Genomic DNA, 19785 nt, shown 5'->3' on the forward strand with positions numbered 1-19785 from the left:
AGGACAAACTGGTAATAACTTTTTTTCTAAAGCTGAATCTAAAACTCTCTCCTTCCTACTTTTTTGATAAATGTCTATTCTTTTTTGACATAAGAAAGATAATAGATCTTGGCATTTTATTGCTCTTTGTCAGACCTACAGTTTTGTTTTGGATTTTGCTATGTCAGGAAAGCCTTACCTCACTTTCTTTAAGATTTTATCTTGCTCTAAGATTTTTGATGCTAAGGAGAACAGCCTTATATTTAAAAAAAAAAAAAGGGGGGGGGTGATGAAGATTAGAGATAGGAACTATATTTGAGGAAAAGGTAATTAGGTTAGGTTTTAAAACTTGGTCTACAGTAGATAACAGAACAAGTGAAAATCCATTGGCTCAAAAGAGATGAGAGTGGTTATCAAGAGAGAGGATAGGCCTGAAAATACAGACTGTAGGAAATGAATACTCAATAGAATTGACATGAGAATGAATGATAAGAAAAGTATATAATGAGAGAAGAACAGTGTACCCATGTCTGAACCTTAGATAATGTCCACATTTATGGCCTAGGAAGAGAAGCCAATGAAAATATCAAACTTTAAATAGAAAACCTAAATAGCATGTTATACTGGTAGCCAAAAAATGTTTCAAGGAGGAGGATATGGTCAGTAGTGTGAAATACTGTCAAATGAGCAGTGAACAAAATGAGAGTTTTAAGAGAAGCCATTGGATTAGTGATGAAGACATCTCTGGAAAACCATGGTAAATCTCAGAAGAATGAAGGGATAAAAAAAAAACAAACCCTGAGTTTGCTAGTTGGAGCTTCTGTTATAGAAGAATGAGTACTTAACAATCCCTCTACAAATAACAGTATTAACTCTAGCAACATATACAAGAACACTCCCTGAGAAACTGGACATTGAACTTTGCATATTTTAGAGAGGAGTCAAAATGTGGAGCAAGTAATCAGTTCAGAGTAAATTCCCAGTTTTCTATAGTTTTGTCCTGAGAATGGCCATAGTTGCAGTGGCTGAAATTCCAATAGAAAGCCCAGCATCCTTCAGGTTGGAAGAATCAGGAAAGAGAATGAGTTCAGAAGAAGCGTAGCCACCAGGGAGAGGGAAGGAGCCCCAAAGAGGAGAGAGTCAGAGAAGGAAGGAGAACCATAAGCTCTGTGTTTAGATTCAGCTCAAGTTTCTGGCTGTTCCCAGAGCCCATGGATGTGCTGAGCAAATAAAGCAGTTTGCAGCTAAAGTTTAAAAAGGACTGATCTGAAATCTGAACTACCCTTCTTGAAAGGAGTGACAGTTTGGAATCTAAGCCTAACCAAGTGCCTGCAAAAACAAAATCATCACCACTTTTGGCACCATGTAGCATAATGTCTCCACAACGTATTCAGTGTTCAGGGTACAGTCCAAAATTACTCAACATGTGGAGAGTCAGTAAAACGTGACCCAGTTTCAAGGGAACACACCAACTCTGAGTAGATCTAGATAGTGAAATTATCAGGCAAGGGTTTTAAATCAGCTACTAAAACTATGCCTAGTCCTCTACTGGGAGATGAGAAGTCAGGAAGAGAGTTCAGGTTTTGAGAGGATAGAATTAACAAGAAGATACCTCATTGTCATTCTTTGTCAAATGGCTAACTTCTAATAGTAAGTTTGAGAAATATTTGAACTGTGAAGTTTTGGTTAAGAAAAACTATTGCCAGATTACTTCTGTCAGCAAGTGAACTGGTTTGACAGAACTTGGGTAAATCTATCTGGGTTATTTTTAAATGTAAATTTCTACTTGGACATTCTTGAGCACACACACACAGACACACACAAAAAAAAGCCATACCAAAGGTTTTTTCCCAGGCAAAATTTAAACATCAAAACTTGGCTTATCACTACTCAGTGAAAAATGTATTTGTTGTATGACAAGTTTTAGAAGCTTAAAATTAGTTTGCATTGGTACAGTGTGTAAATGTCACCATTCTATATCTACCTCACCATGCTAGATACCCACTACTGAACTTCTCTGGCAGCCAAGCCCTCTCTCAACTGGAGAAGTTAAGATCATACAGTGATAAGGGTTCCAACTGCAGCTACCCCACGTACCGAACTGTAGGCAAATCATTTACCTCTCCAAAGCCTTATTTGCTACAGCAAACTTTAAAATTAAAGTACCTAATTTACAAGATTATGTGGATTAAGTTAAATAATTAATATATACAAGTTGCTTAAGTAACAGCTACTTTCACGAAGGTATTTTCTGTTTACCATGACAATGCTGTAACATTAAACTTGTGGCTAATGAAGAGGGTTTTCCCAAATCAGTTTGTTTTAAATGTAGTGTTTGGAGAAGGGGTGAGGGGATGGGTTATCTTATTTTTTTTTAATTGGTCGTTTAAGGTATTCATTTTCTATTTTTCATAAAAAGGCATCCCCACAATTCAATATTTCTTCCTATTAAGAAAATAAATTCAGGGGTCCCTGGGTGACTCAGTTAGTTAAACATCTGACTCTTGATTTCAGCTCAGGTCGAGATCTCACGGTTCGTGGGATCGAGCCCTGCGTCGGGCTCTCCAAGAAATTCAGAAAGATGTGTGCAGAAGGAACCTAATACACAGTGAAGACTCCAAAGGCAGATGATAGGAAAGTATTAATCTCACTCTGCTTCAAACTAACATAATAGAATTGAAACCATAGTCGTTGTGTTACTACTAGTAAAGGATTTTAACTTTTTTAAAAGAATACTGTAGAATTGATAGTGATTTGGGGGTATTTATATTAAACCAGAATCCTATAAAGATCTTGGAAGTAATTGGGGTATTTAACTTCATGCTTATATTGTTTATTTTCTTGCTGCTTCCTTCAGAACTCTGGAATGGATCCCATTTTGCCTTGAAATTGTTCCTGCACTGGCAGTGGTTTTACCTGGCATACCTTGCCATGCCAAGCAGATGAGACTCATAGGATTTGTGTTCCTCTTGCTTTGCTAGATTTTCAATAATATTAATGAGGGTGAGAGAACCATAGATTTCACACGGCCGCAAATACTCATAAATACAATTTTCTTGTATTTTTTGTTTACCTTTTACTATGCTTTTGTACTCTCATCAGATCTCTTTTTTTGTAATTTTTTGTTCGCGTTTCCACCTTAATCTCTTTTGTCATAGCCCTATTCTCACTTTCTCCCTATTTAGATCATATTCAGTGCTTGACTTTACCATATCTTTGTCTAAATATATCTAAAACTGGTAAGAAAATACTCAACCTTAGTTTCTCCTTTCATTTCATTCTTACTTTCAGTAACCTAAGTGATAAGTAAATTATTTTCAGTTTCTTTTTACGCTGCTCACTTATTTCTCCTTTTTCTGTAGAAAACTTTATCAAGCTAGTATTTATAACTATTCCACAGTTTATATTTCCTTTACTAATCCATCCTATCTCACCTTGGCTCATTTCTTGAATTATATTGTTCCAAGTAAGAGCGTAGTTCTCTTTTCTGTTTTAAAAGCATAATTCTACTGGGGCACCTGGGTGGCTCAGTAGGTTAAGCATCCGACTTCAGCTCAGGTCATGATCTCACAGTTTGTGATTTCGAGCCCGGCGTGGGGCTCTGTGCTGAGAGCTTGGAGCCTGCTTTAAATTTTGTGTCTCCCTCTCTTTGCCATCCCCCTGCTCACACTCTGTCTCTCCCTCTCAAAAAAAAAAAAAAAAATGTGTGTGTGTATGTATATATATATATAAACATTTTTAAGTTAAAAAAATAAAGTAAAATAAAAGAATAATTCTATTAAGCCTCATCCAGAAACAAAATCCAATAGTGGCTACATACAGTTGCTTGAGCCACCTAAAAATAAATATTCCTTCTGCATCTTAACTAAATTTTAGAGGACATCTTTGGTAGGAACACTGGAATAGAATGATAGTCATTGCTGTAGTTTAAATATGTATCATTGCAAACTTACCACCTTTATTCAATATTATCCTTTTAAAGTTTAAATTCCGTATGAGAAAGTATACATTGTATTAATGAATTTAGTATTGTCTTTAAAAGTTTCATAACAATTTAATTCTGACTTCAGTTGCTTAAAATTTTTAAGAAAAAAAATGATTTTGAGTCTAAATTTTATTGCATTTTCCCCCCAGCTTTGTAGAGGTATAATTGACAAATAAAAATTGCATAGGGGCGCCTAGGTGGCTCAGTCAGTTAAGCATGCAGTTTCAGTTCAGGTCATGATCTCACGGTTCATGGGTCCGAGCCCACATCGGACTCTGTGCTGACAGCTTGGAGCCTAGAGCCTGGTTCAGATTCTGTGTCTACCTCTCTCTCTGCCCCTCCCTCGCTCACACTCTCTCTCTCTCTCTGTCTCTCTCTCTCTCTCTCTCAAAAATAAGTAAACATTTAAAAAATTTTCATTGTATATGTTTTTAGTATATATGGTGCTTTGATACATATATACATTATGAAATGATTACCATAGTCAAGCCAACATATCCATCATTTTACGTGATTATCTTTTTTTCCATTGTGATGAATACATATAAGATTTATTTTATTAGCAAGTTTCAAGTGTACAATGTAATAGTATTAACTATAATCATCATGCTATATATTAGATCTTCAGAACTTATCCTGCATAACTGAAACTTTCTACTCTTTGACCAACATCCCCCCCATTTCCCCCACCCCGAAACCCTGGCAACCACCATTCTACTCCCCACTTCAATGATTTTGGCTTCTTTAGATTCCATATATAAGTGAGATCGTGCAAATTTGTCTTTCTGTGCCTGCCTTATGTCATGCAGCGTGATGTCCTCCAGATTCATCCATGTTTTCTCAAATGACCTGATTTCCTTCCTTTTTTAAGGTTGATCTATTCATTATGTATGTGTGTGGATATAGATATAGATATAGATATATATAGATATATAGTTAGGGACACTGACTCCCCACATAGTTGAAAATCCACATCTAACTTTTGGCTTCCCCAAATCATAGCTACTAATAGCCTACTATTGACCAGAAGCCTTACTGTTATCAGTTGACTAACACATATTTTGCATATGTATTATATATTGTATTCTTATAATAAAATAAGCTAGACAAAAGAAAATATTAAGAAAATCGTAAGGAAAATACATTTACAGTACTGCCCTGTATTTGTTGAAAAAATCTGCATAGAAGTGGGCCTGCACAGTTCAAACTGATATGGTTCAAGACTCAACTGTACTATATATATATGTATGTATACACACACATACACACACACACACACACACACACACACACACTACATTTTCTTTAGCATTCATCCATTTACAGACACTTAGGTTAAATCCATATTTTGGTTATTGTGAGTCATTTCTTTATTTTTCAAATCAGTTTATAAAAGGAATAAAATACTTTCACTTTTGTGCTAAATATTTTATAAAGGCAAGAATTAGGGAAAGCGTACATTTCTTTCTTTAAGATGCTGATATCTGCCAGATCCCAGACCAACACAAAAATGTTTTCCATTATCTGTGCATTAAGAATAAACCTGGTTTTCGACTAACAAAAATATTAGCCACTTTTTCTTTTTCCTTCTTAAGTATCATTGCATATTCAGCTGGCCCTGGAGCATATATTTTTAATATGATACCCATCTATGAGAAACTTAAATTGATTTACACTAAAACAAAATTCTCCCAATTCACATAAGAGGCAATTTAAGGAATCATTTCACAACATCTTTCAACTGTTTCAAATGGGTTTATCGTAATGATTTAGTTGAATGACTTCTCCAGCGCCATAGTGGAAGTGTAAATGAAAAGTACGACGTGTAAAGCTCTTATTTCAGTATTCATTCCACAACTTCGGCATTTCCAAACTAGTACTTGGAACAGTTTATAATGTTAAGTATTTTAAGTTTTAGTACCTCAAAATAAACTCATTTGTTGAATGATTTAACGTTTAAAATCTCCTAAAATATAATGTTCAAAGTTCCCTTGCTTTCTTATTTGAAGTCGCAGTAACTTCAGCTTCCTGCAGTGCAGGGTCCGCCTGGATAATATTTGAGAATAGAAAGAAAACTACAAGTTACCTCCTTTAATGTTTGTTTACTCTCTGGGATGTTCAACAAACTGCATAGTCTTTATTAAGTAAATTAACTTGGCATTGAAAAGCAAGTCTTGAGTTTCTGGGAGAAATGTTGGAGCTGCCATCGACTACACTAATTCTACATCCTTTGAGGTATAAATGATTGTTTTCAGAAAGTTGTGTCAGATAGCTACAATGGAAAATAGCATTGACATGCTACACCCATTCTAGATAAAACCCTGCTTCACAGTGTCGGAGAACTGTTTGCCAATTTTGTTGTTTGTTTGCAGAGCTAACATGTTAAAAGGCCCCTTTTAAAATTTTTTCTTAGGATGCTGGAAACCTAAAATTTTCATTTGAACTATATCAAGAGATTTATTTGGTGTGAATGATAGAAGATGCAGTGTATTGCCTAGTACAATCGTAGTATTTTTCTTCAATAATAGTAACAAAGATAACAGTAAGCAGGGCTGTATTCCTAATCCCAAAGAAGCTGAAGACCTTAAGTTTACATACTTTGTGGAAATTTCTTAATAAGAGAGTCCTCCCTTTACCCCCTACCAATACACCTGAGGAGTCTTTTCTGGATAAATTAATTCACCCACACCAGTTATCAAATCTAAACGACAAACAAGTAGGTTGTCACAGGTTATTTACCAAACCATACACAAGTTTATCATTCTTTTCCTGTCTTTTCCTTCACCTTCTTCTCATCTCCACCCCCACCCCCTCAATTTTTAAGGTTTCTTTTTAACATAAGAAGCAATCATTCCAAGTACTGATTCCAAAATCAGTACTTTGGAACTGGAATGGTCTTCACTACTTTATGTAAATATCTTCATTTTTAGGTTTAAAATTAGAGTACAGTTAATCCTTGAACAACACAAGTTTGAACTGATTGGGTCCACTTATATGTGGATTTTTCCCCATAAATACAGTACACTACTGTAAATGTAATTTTCTCTTCCTCGTGATTCTTGTAATAACATTTTCTTTTCTGTAGCTAACTTTATTGTAAGAATACAGTATGTAATATATATAACATACAAAATATGTGTTAACCATTTATGTTATTGTAAGGCTTCTGGTCAATAGTAGGCTGTTAGTAATTAAGTTTTGGGGGAGTCAGAAGTTATACATGGGTTTTATACATGGGGGTTGGCATTTCTAACCCCATAGTTCAAGGGTCAACTGTGCTTCTTTTTGGTTCTTTCTGGCTTGTGATAAAATAATTTTGTTTCATATTCAGGATTTCAAGTAGTAAATTTTAAAAGAAGATTAGTCATTTTATTTAATCACATATTATGATTTGTTTAACATTAAATTGCCAAGTGTTTCTATTCTCTTAATATTACCTCTTCTCTGATTTTGTTGATACAGATTTAATATAATATCTTTATTTTATTTTATTTTTTTAAGTAAACTCTACACCCAACATGGGGCTTGAACTCATGATCCCCACGATCAAGAGTCTACATGCTCTACTGACTGAGCCAGCCAGGCACCCCTTAATATAGTATCTTTTAAAAGTTTGCTTTCCTACTTATAGCATCCTGAATGATTGGCTATCTTTAAAATGTCGCCTCTCTTCCTAGTACACACTAAAATCCACTGAGTGTTTTTTAATTGCACATAACACTAAAGAAAAACCTTGTCTACTGCTTTTAAAAACAAACTGTGAATGTGAAAATGTCTTCTGATGTGACTGCTTTGTAAGCTCAGTAAAACACTTTTCATCCAGAAGAGGACCTGGCCTAAGTGTTTGCCAGACAAAAAGTATGCAGCAGCAAATGATCTTTTTGTTACCTTAGTCTGACAACATAATATATAAAATCACAAATTGTTTGGGTTGCTGAGATTTCATTTTACTAATTAAAGGAATACTCTATTTTAGAAATGTTAAGCCAACACTGGTATTTAGAAAAAGCTGGAGAAGTAGAGCAATAAACTGAAATAAATTGGAGAAGATACTAATTTAAAAAAACAAACTGGAATCAAGTCTTTTTCTTAAAGAACAAATGAGACTCCTAAGAAACTGAAGGAACTTTTCGAAAAGCAAGATTAAAAGAGTTATACTCAGATGACAAGAAACAATGAAGTAAAATCATCCACTTTAATAATGGCTACAATGACCTTAAATCTTAAAAAGTCACTAAATATAAATGACCACTGGTTTCATTTGAACTTAAACAAGACCTATGCAGGTTTGGTAGAATTATAATTTATGATTGTATAATATTAAGACTTCTTCAAATCTTTGTATTTGTCAATTTGTGACTTTAGAACATACACAGAGTTTTCTAGGTATGATTAAAGATTTTTTTAAAATCTAAACCATACAGTGGATGTATTACATGTTTTTTAATGTTGACTTTTAAATGTCAGAATGAATGTAATACCGGAATAAGCCACAGGGTGGGAGTGAAAGGCAAGAACTTAGCTTCAGAAAGTAGCTTAAATACATCATTGCACTATCTGTAAAATGCTTGTTAAATGCTAAGGTGCTGAGCCTGGTTTTCTTTCTTCCTCTCTACATAGCTGCATTCCTCAGCAAAGAATCTATAACAAAATACAAAGACATTAATTTAAACCTATAGACCAATAATGGAAAAGAAGTAAATACACACACATACACAGATTTTTTTTTTTTCCTGGTTTCTGGTCATATCAGGTGCTTCTTAAATTGTCAGTACTGGAAATAGTAATTACAGAAGTTGCCTGAAATACTTCTTGTCTCCATCCTGTTTTTCTGCCTCAGTTTTCCTTTTTCCCTGATGATTCTTATTTAAAGAAAAGAAAGATATGTATCTGTAAGCTACCTACATATATGTTTCAATGACGGCAGTGAATTTTCCATTGTATTTTCTGTTAACCTATTCTCATTTGAGTTTAGAAGCAATTTAAATTGGTGATTATTTTGTATCTTTAAGGTAAGAAGACAAGAGGTTTCTTCTCCTAGAAAAGAAACTTCACCAAGGAGTCTTGGCATTCCTTTATTCCATGAAAGGTATTAATATTTCAATAGACCAAGTATTATGGCCATATTATGTTATATGGACAGATCTTAACGTAAACATTATCAAAATGAGGAACATTTCATTTTCTTCTATTTAAGATGTTTACTGAGAACAAAAATCCATGTATTAAAATTTCTAATGTGAGAATGAGACAGCCAGCAAAAGTGTGATTTATAAATAAGTAGATATGCTAGTCTGTGCTACATCTATGTATTAGAACTTTTAACTTACTGCTTACTTTGTGCCTTTGTGCCTGGCTCTCCAAACATTAGAGTAGTTCTCTGGGACATTTTCTAGGATTTTAAAATAATTTTTTAACTTTAACCTTTCAGTAATTATTTTGTGGTACATAAAATGGTGCTATGTAAATTTAATGACAATAGAAAATATTTAAACATAAAGCTTCATATTTTAAAATATTCATTTCTAGGGCTTATATAGAGAAGACTTTCCAGGATCTAAAAGAAGAATTTCACAGAATATGCATGCTAGCAAAAGCACAAAAAGACCACTTAAGCAAACTTAACGTACCAGCCACTGCAACTGGTAAGGTTTGATTTAACACACAGTACTATTAACTTGATTGATTTAAATATATTTCTTTTTGATCGTAAAAATATTTCTAAATGCTTGTTAAGTGCTAAGGATCTGCAATTTGCGCCTCCTACCACTTATAATGGGTAAGTGCTGTTAAAGTTCTGTACTGTATTACATTATCTAATGATTGGCTTTTTTCTCTCTTTATTGTGTGTGGGGCTATGTAGAGTGACTTGAGTGATGTAATTACTAATCATCTTAATGAGAAGTCCCACCTTGCAAAGGGTACAAAATAAATATGGGAAATATGTCTCAAAGTTTTCAGTTGCTATTTGGGGGAGTTAATTAAACATTAACTCATGTATTAGTAAGCAGCCTTGAAGCTGCACTACCATATATATATAAGCTAAGTAAAATTAGAACATCAGGTTTGTTTTTAACTTCTGCTTGAAAGTTCGTTGGACACTATGGATTTTTATAATTTGGTTCAAGAAATAAACATTTCACATTTCGTGAGGCTAGCCTGTTGGAGATACAAAGTACAAATTTAGTATAAAATATAACTTAAAAGGAACATCTGTTTTTACACGTGTTGCCGTGTGTTTTTTAAAGCCTGTACCCTTTCCTAAAACCCCAGACCAGGGTTTGCTTCAGCCGTTCCATATGAATAGCAAAACACCAGAGATTGAATCTGGCTACCAAGCACTTCCATAACAAAAGGAAGGTAAACTGATCATTTAAAATGATAAATTCTCCTTTACCCTTGTGATTTGAGATATTCTGCATATGGTTCCCTAGAGATGTGATTTACAGTTTTCACTCTGAAAGATGTTGCGGCAGTGCTAATGCCCCTTTAATTAAAGATCACTTTCCATCTCTTCCATCTCTTATATCTAGACTATTTAAAAATCATTTTATAGTGTAAATTCACTTTTTGCATACTACTCCTGTTTTATCTTCAGAAAAGGTACACAATATGGTGGGGAAACAAAACAGTCTTTGTAGACAGACATAATTTATTTCTTCCCCTTTTCCCCCTGCAGCTACCCAGAAAGAATGCTAATTCTTTCACCTGAATTTTTGTCTTTTTCATGAGAAATTGATCTTTTGTGTAGGCTAAAGACACTAAGTACCTCTGGAGTAAAAGAATTATTTTTATTTAAAATCTACTAGCTAAAGAGATGTAGTACATAGAACTCATAACCATGATTTTTTTTAACATCAGCATCTTATCAAAACATTGTAATGGTGATATATTCATCGTTATACAGAGAACCTACCCCATTATCAGTGGCTTAATACTTTGACCATTTTTAAATTGTGCAGGTCTAAATCTGAGTATGTATCTGTCAACTAGGACACTGAGTGTTTAGCTTCATTTTCTTCCCCACTAAAACCGCTTCCTAATGTTATTCTTATGTTTTATAGTAAATGTGTCACAAATAATAAGTACAGCATATTCTTGAAATGTTTTAGATCTGTTGTGCCATAGACTACAGTGAAGTTTTGCTGGGTCTAGACAAAACTCAAAATATTAAATATTATTCTGGTAGTAGTAGATCAAAAAGGGAAAAAAAGAAAAATGTTTTGGGAAAAGATGCCTATTCAGACCTTTTAAGGATGAACATTACATTGAATAAAAATATAAGGAAAATATTTTAAATGTGGCTTGCATAATACATCTGGAAAGAGCGTATTTAGCAGTATTGTCCCCATGTTATTTTTTTTGTTAAAATTTGACTTTTACCTTTAGATAAACATATAATTCATGAAAAATTGCTGAGTTAGTAGAATTGTACATTTCCTTTTTCTTTTTTCTTCTCATCCACTTATGGCAGTAGCCTTGAGAAGGGATAAAGATAAAATGTATGTTTAAGCAAATGTGGCTTCATAAAAAGTGCTATTTGGTCCATAAAGGAGAGTCCTATTTCAGGGAAGATGAAGAGAGTAGAATATAGGATCGCAACTTACAAACAACCATCAGATCTTTTTCTTTTGTCAATATACGAGGTAATTAGACTAAGAAGTAATCTAAATGGACAGCCTGTACTTAAAATTTAGAAACCTAAAAATGTTTCTCATTGTGTTTTTTGTGTCCTTGCGAAAAGAAGTGTTCTGAAAATGAACAAAATAGAAAGGCAATTTGCTCCACCTGATCATGTTTCTCAGTATAGTGTCAGGATCACAAGTGCTTTTATGCACCTCATTTAAATCTTTTTTTTTTAATGTTTATTTATTTTTGGGAGACAGACAGGGTTGGGGGAGGGGCAGAGAGACAGGGAGACACAGAATCTGAAGCAGGCTCCAGGCTCTGAGCTGTCCGCACAGAGCCTGATGCAGGGCTCAAACCCACGAAGCACAAGATCATGACCTGGGCTGAAGTTGGACGCTCAATTGATTGAGTCACCCAGGCACCCCAAATCTTTTTTTTTTATACTAACTCATCGCTTGAACAGATTAATTCCAAAAATTATTTTTATGTGGCTGAGGTATGCCTGCTAGCTATAAAAAAGAAAATATCTGCTTTATTATAGGTGTTTTGAGTTTCCCAGGTTTTGTTCACAAGGGAGATAGGTCATCTATTGGAAAAGAAAATGATTTCGGGGACTGTGTGTGTGTGTGTGTGTGTGTGTACATGTGTGTACATACATATACACACACATACAGTATGTTTGTCTTCTGTGTCTTCTACATGTATGTGTGTATATGTACAGCATACAGTATGTTTGATTTAACATAATGGTTCAGAGCACAGGATCTAGATTAGGTTGCCTGGGTTCCAATGCCAGATGTACCATTCATTCATTAGCTGTGTAGCCTTGGAAGTAACTGCTCCATGTCTCAGTTTCTTCGCATGTAAAGTGGGGATAATCTAATGCCTACCACAAGATTATTTTGAGTATGAAATGAATTAAGACCCATAAAATGATTATGGTAGTGCATGACACATAGAAGTGCTATTGATGTTAATAGTTGTCATTAGCAGCAGCAGCAGATTCTTCATCGTTCTCCCTGTTCTCCTTGTGAAGATCATTTTGATAAGCATTTCCTCCTCAGGTGTTATAAAATGTAGTTACCTCAGCAGTTGATTTTCCTGATTTGTTACCTGCAGTTAGCAAATGTAATCTGCAAAGAAAGTACCGTTGCCTAGAATTCCTGCTACTGTTAAGTCTACTATCAGGAAAAACGACTACTTGAGAGTTAATGGACTTTGAGAAACCTGCAAGGACAAAGAAATCCTACCAGACAATTGAGCTCGGTCTTTGTTACTGTACTACTTCTAGTCACAGACAGATTATCTAGTGAATGTGGATTATTACACTGGGCTGTCTTGGGAACAGAATACAAATGCATTCAGAATACATTTATTGAGGGCATACTATGTGTCAGCCACTGGGCAGGGTACTGGGGTTAAGTGGGAAACAAAGCATGGTTTAAGACCTTAAAAAATGTACTTCAGTGGGAGAAAGAACAAATACAGTGCAACATGTGTAAGCCTCGGGACACCTGTGAGTCATGCCTAACCCGGTCTTGGGGAGCTAGAGAGAACTATCCAGAGAAATTAAGTCTACATTAAGGAATAAAGGACAAGTAAGACTTTGGTAAAGAGTACTTGGAGAGGGCATTTCAGGCAGCCTGCACAGCTTGTGCAAAGGCCCAAAGACAGGAGAGCCTGGCTGTTTTGGAGAACTGTGCAAAGTCCATTATAGCTGAAATAAGAAGTGCAACAGTTGGGAAAGATGAGAGTATGGACAGGTGACCAGGGACCAGTCATGAACAGTTTTATATGACTTTTCTGAGGGATGAGGCTTTGGAGAGCCATGAAAAGGTTCTATGAGGAAGGTAACATGATCAGATTTGTGCTTTAGAAAAGAAATAGGGAGCAATGTAGAGAACGGATTGGCTATGAGCTAAGTTTAAAGGGCAGAGAAGCAGTTCAAAGGCTGTTGTAATAATCCAACAAGATAAGGTGGTGTGTACTAAAGAGAGGCAGTAGATATGTAAGAAGGTAAACTTGAGGATTTGGTTGCAATATACTGCAGTTGTGTCCAAACAGAAAATACCTTGTGTTGGAATGTGCTGTGGCAAAAGATAGGAAGGTGTCATGAGACTGCAAGGACCAGAAGGAAAGGAACTGACGTTTGTCAGGTGCCTCCTAACTTTGACAGACACTACACAAGGTGTTCTGTGTACCCCGTCTGCTTAAATCGGCATCCTTGGGCAAGTCTCCTTTTGTGAAGATAAAACTTCTCTGATGACTACCTTTTTAAAGTGCTGATTTCGTTTTTAATCTCTACCTTCTGTCCGCTTAATGAAAATCACACATTACCAATCTCCAACCTACTGTCTTCTTAGGTAAGATTGTGGAGCATAATTTAGTGTTTTCTAATGTCTCAGGATTATCAGCATAGAGAATGCTTTGATCATTGTGTTTTTGCATTGAGAAATGTAGCCCTTATTGGCCCTACACCAGACTGTAGTGTTTTGTGAGTTCTTATATCTGCTATTTTGTTTTTCTCGTCTCCTCTCATGCTTTCAGCTCTTGTTGATATCTATATCTGTCTTCAGCAACTCCTATCCCTACCTTTTAATTTGCTGCTTCTAACCAGCTCTGAGCTAAGGGAAATATCATCAAGCTTGTTAGAATAAATCTAAAATGAGAGTAAGAGCAAAATACATATATCTGTGGGCCTTTTGGCTCTAATTCTGACTCCTCAGAAGCTCTGTTTACTTACTTTCTAGCTTTTGCCTGTGTCCTAGAGAGCTGAATTTGTTCTGGAGCTGAATTTGTTGGATGAGCAGCTTCCAGATAAATGAGCTGCAGGGGCCATGGTATCTACCTGATATCCACCTGCTATCTTCATAGGCCTTTTATACGTGTGTGTGTGTGTGTGTGTGTGTGTGTGTGTGTGTATAACGGGAGAATTATATATTCATATACAGTTTTCTGAACATGCATCCCAAAATTTCATCCTTCTTTTGCCTTTACTGTCTTCTTTCTCTCCAACCCCCACCACTACTACTCGCTCACATGAATTATTGAGAATACCCAAGGGCTAGACTGATTGCTGATATATTTTGTGACACAGTGATATTAGGGCTAATAAATGGCCAAATTCATGTAGATTCTTAACCTGTATAGTGTTATATATGCCTAGTAAGGAATTTTCTTTTTAACAACTTATTTGTCTAAGCAAGCTCACAGTTGTAGCTTCCATTACTGACAAAATGTTTAAATGTATACACTACAAGCAAATGTTTTTTAAGCATAGAGCAGTATAACTGTGAACAAGATGCAAGGCTTACAGCAAAAGACCTAGGAAAAGACAAAGTGGTTTAACTGCAACTAATAAGCTACGTTCCAGTTCACCCACTGGAGACTGCTAATATTCCGTGGAAGGTGGTAGCAAAGGTAAAAAGTACCAGTTGTCTTCAGTTGCTATAAAAAGGAATTGTAAAAATAATATTCATCATTTTTAAGAATGATTGGAATGCAACCATTTTCCTTTTGTGTTCTTTTCCCTGCAGAAACACAGTGCTCTCTTCCTGTACAGTGTACGGATACAACAGATAAACAAGAAGAGCTGTTTAAGCCTCAGGCTAAAGATGATATAAATAGAGGTGCACCATGCATCACATCTGTCACACCGAGAGGACTGGCCCGAGATGAGGAAGATACCTCTTTCGAATCACTTTCTAAATTCAATGTCAAGTTTCCACCTATGGACAATGACTCTACTTTCTTACATAGCACTCCAGAAAGACCCAACATCCTTGGTCCTGCCACATCTGAGGCAGTGTGCCAGGATAAATTTAATATGGAGTTCAGAGACAACCCGGGAAACTTTGTTAAAACAGAAGAAACTTTATTTGAAATTCAGGGAATTGACCCCATAGCATCAGCTATACAAAACCTTAAAACAACTGACAAAACAAAACCCTCCAATCTTGTAAACACTTGTATCAGGACAACTCTGGATAGAGCTACGTGTTTGCCACCTGGAAACCATAACGCATTATATGTAAATACATTACCACTTCAGGACCCATCCGATGCACCTTTTCCTTCACTTGATTCCCCGGGAAAAGCTATCCGAGGACCACAGCAGGTAACTGTTTTGCATTAAAAAATATATTATGCATGAACACATATTTTACCATACATGCACAGATATGCATCTTTTTTAGGTTATCAGATATTCCTTTTAAACTAATGACTGGTTAAAGTTAAGACTTAAAAAAAAAAAAAAATCCAAGTCCTATAATACATGACATGAAATTATAGAAGATACTCGTCTTCTATAGTACATCTCTATTATAAAGTACCTTAAAATTTAGGGAACATTTTTAAAAAATACATGTCAGCCTAATCCATAGCTAGTATGTGTCACTTTCTTAGTCCCTTATTCAAAGCTTTTTACTCAGCACCAGTGTCACAATAGGATTCTTTGTTAAATTTCATACTGGGAAACAAATGGCATTTTTTAAATTAAAAAGTTTGTGTATATCATACTCATCTTTAAAAGAATGCTTTTCATAAGTAAATAATTGCATTGCATATTTTTATATATGAAAATAAGTGAACTGTCTTTCGTCTAATACTCTGTTACATTCTCAGTTATACAGTACGCAGATCTGTAGGGTTTGGTTTCTAATCTGGCAATGAATATGCAGCCTAATACATTTTTTAAATGGCCTCTGCATATGTATGATTTTAATCAAACACTTCGATGTTTTTAAAGCTTGCAGCCCCCCAGTCCACTACTACCCTCCCATTTATTCAGGTTCTAGCAGAGAATGGTGCTTTTATTTAAAAAAAAAAAAAAAAAATTAATGCCTGAAGGCAAATGAAAAATATATCATTGTTACAATAAGCAAAAGCCTGTGAAAATACTGACTGGTGTAAATATCTATATAATTTGCAAACATTTGTTTAATTTCTTTTTGCCTTGAGATACTTATTTTAAAAAAATCCAACACCTTGATGGATACCTTTTGGCTTTATAAGTGCTGTATAGGTTACAGACTTACATCAGCATACAAAGGAGGCAGTAGTCAAGCTGTGGCATATTTTAGTAGTGGGGAAAAACTAGGCATCTCTGACAATCAGCTTTAATTATAAACTCACTTATGTTCTACATTGTGCCTTATTTCACATCATAGTCTCAGTTATAGTTACTACTAAATGAAACAAATTAAACAATTTCATTTATTACAAGTAGAATTCCTGTGGAGCTGTGAAGTGCATCAGTTCTAATGCTTGTTACTTTTTTCTCCATTATATCTCCTGCTTGTTCTTTTACTAGTTAGTCTGTGTGCATTCATGTTTCAGTAGATGGCACCCTGCATTGTGCATTTGCTTTCTATGCTACAGCAAGGGAAACAGCTGGTATGTGATTACAACTTGATGGAAAAGTATTCAGCTTAAAAAATGCAGGAGAATTGGTGTTGAGCTGTCACAAGACATGGGGCATAAGGTTAGATAATTGATATTTTGGCAGAAAAGGCAAAGAAATTCGTTTGTTTGAAGGCCATGTTGCAGTTTAGGATTGAAAGAATATTTCTTAATTTTTAAAAACATTTTGTTGTTTGATTTGTATTAATAAAGCTAGTATGATAAATACAAAATTCTTGAATTGTTGGTAATGACAAAGAGAAGTGAAAATTTGGGATTTCATGTTTCCGATTTTTATGCTATATCGATTACCACTACTTAACACCTTTTTAAACCTTCAGCTATCATAACAAAGCCTAAAACTAAAATATGTCTGCTTGTTTTTGCTCTGTGTGACTTTATTTTCTTCATAGTTTTGCTGAGTCAGTGAGTGGGGTCCCAACTGAATTCTCTGAAAAGATCCAATCTGAACGAATAACTCCTAATAGAGAAGGATAAGGATGGACTTTGAAGATAAACTGGCAGTGGAAGATTGGCTCACCAAATTTAGAAGCTAAATTGCTTCTAAATCTATTTCTTACTGTTTTATAGATCTTAATAAGAATCATCTTTATTTATAAGTAATCTTTTATTTATATCCATATCAGTTTCCCATTAAAGAGATGCATATTAATCGCTTGTACTTTTTGTTTAAACTGCAAACAGTAAAATTTAGATCTGGCTGACTCTAACTTATTTTGGCTTATATACTCACATTTATTACCACTGCTTTTTAATCATACCTTTTCTGAAGAAAATTATCTTACCCCAGATTTTAAAATAAACATATTAAATATTCCTATTTTTTTGTGATAAAATTGTCACTCCTCTAAAAAGCAATTGAGTCAATGTTATCATAAACCCTCTGTTCTGATATTTGAACGTATCTCGGTCTAGACAGACTTTGTATATTTACACCAACTGTACGCAGCTGTCCAGTAAAATGTTTATAAGACAGTGATGTCGTGAAACTTAAATGCTTCAATTAGTAATACACTGTTTATTGTAAATGATTGGTTAACTAGAATGAAAGAGATTGGTTAAGGGAATGAAAACTTAACACTGTATCAGGTGTTGGACTAATAAAAACATATTAGTAATAAGAGCCCAAAAAGGTCTCTTTAAATTGACTTTTTAAGTGATTTTCCTCAAAGTATCAGAAATCAGCTGTGTCAAGGTAATTTACCTATGTCAAGGTATACCAGAAAGCAAATTTTAAAAATAATTTGGTATGCAGTTCAGGAAAATAAGATATTCCAATCAAAAAATATTTATTGAGCACCTACTATTGAACTAAATGCTTTTTCTGCCCTGTTAGATATTTTTTTAGAAAGAATAAATGCAGTATTTTCACGTATTTATGTGCTGCTTATAATGGAGTTAGTTCTGTTGAATTGTGATTTTCCATAATTATTTAATTGGGCAACTGTTGACACTATTCAGTCACAAGAAAGGGGAAAGAAGGCAAAACTACGCACTATATAGCAGGAGCAAAATAAGCCAAAAGAATGCATCCCGTGTTAGATTTTGTTAAATGATTAAATATTTGAGGTTTCAAAAAAACAACTGATCAGTGGAATTTGTTTAGTACTTAAAAATTTCGTTCCGAAAACCAAAACAACTTATTCCTATGTGTTTTATTCATTGTATATTTCCTTATAAATAGTGAAATTTAAATTGCTCTTGATCAACCTGCATGTGTACACACATCATGTCTAGTGCACTTTGTATTAATCAGAGCCCTATAACTTAAGGTTTCTGTTGTAAGACAGAAAAGATAGAATTCAATTTTTAAAAAGTCTTAATGATTGACTGTTGTGCCAAACTACTGCTGTTATGATAACGAGCATTAAAATTTGCTGGTGGTAAAACTGGAAAAATTTTAAATATGTGAAGATAAAGTGCATGTATGTATTTTAAGTGACTTAATCGAAGTTTAGCTGGGCCCTTAATGAAAGGAAAATTGAGTTAGGTCTTCATGCTAACTCTGTAGAAAGGTAATTTGCTTTCATAGAAAGGAATTTTGTACTTATACACAAACCCACTCAAAAAATTTGAATTTGAAATTTATTCTAAGTTGATTTTACCTACAAATAACAGAAGATATTTTTGTTTGTTTCCCATAGCCCGTTTGGAAGCCCTTTCCTAATCAAGACAGTGATATATCATCGGTACTAAGTGGCACAGGCTCAGAACTGCATATACCTCGAGTATGTGAATTCTGTCAAGCAGTTTTCCCACCATCCATTACATCCAGGGGGGATTTCCTCCGGCATCTTAATTCACACTTTAATGGGGAGACTTAAGATGCATTTGAAAACAGCTCCGTGTAATGATTCTATGTGATCGTCAGGTTCTATGTGATGATCTTGGGTTTGTAATACAATAAATACTTGATTGAAAACTTAGTTCAAGATCGTTCATTGAAAAATAGCTATGTCACAGCTATTTGAATTTTTTCCTAAACTTATATTGTAACTTTCTTTTATTAACTTTTATGGATCATTCTGTATAAAACTGTAATTCATTGCATTCATGTTTACAGTGTTTATTACCTTAATTTATGTTTGTTTCAAATGTCTAAGCTTATTGCTTGGATTTCTAGTTAAATTTATTAAATTTGGTGATGTCAAATGTTTATAGGGTGTTTCACTTAAAAATTAGATTATTTATGCTATCGGTGATTTTTTTTTTTTTAATAAACCTGTAATACAGAACAGCAGACCACATAAATGTCTAAGTAAATACCA

General features: G+C 34.6%; 1 protein-coding gene across 3 annotated transcripts in view; it reads left to right on the forward strand.

Moving 5' to 3' along the window:
* TANK (TRAF family member associated NFKB activator) overlaps positions 1-19443 on the forward strand; it is a 93732-nt gene extending 74289 nt beyond the window's left edge. For all 3 annotated transcript variants that reach the window (XM_043576890.1, XM_043576889.1, XM_043576888.1), the window contains exons 5-8: positions 8977-9053; positions 9494-9609; positions 15130-15710; positions 19162-19443. In XM_043576890.1, coding sequence (XP_043432825.1) covers positions 8977-9053; positions 9494-9609; positions 15130-15710; positions 19162-19341 — 954 coding nt within the window. In that variant the 3' untranslated portion in view covers positions 19342-19443. The remainder of the gene's footprint in view (positions 1-8976; positions 9054-9493; positions 9610-15129; positions 15711-19161) is intronic.
* The last annotated feature ends 342 nt before the right edge of the window (positions 19444-19785 follow it).

This window comes from Prionailurus bengalensis, chromosome C1, assembly GCF_016509475.1.
Source record: "Prionailurus bengalensis isolate Pbe53 chromosome C1, Fcat_Pben_1.1_paternal_pri, whole genome shotgun sequence".
Lineage (NCBI taxonomy): Eukaryota > Metazoa > Chordata > Mammalia > Carnivora > Felidae > Prionailurus > Prionailurus bengalensis.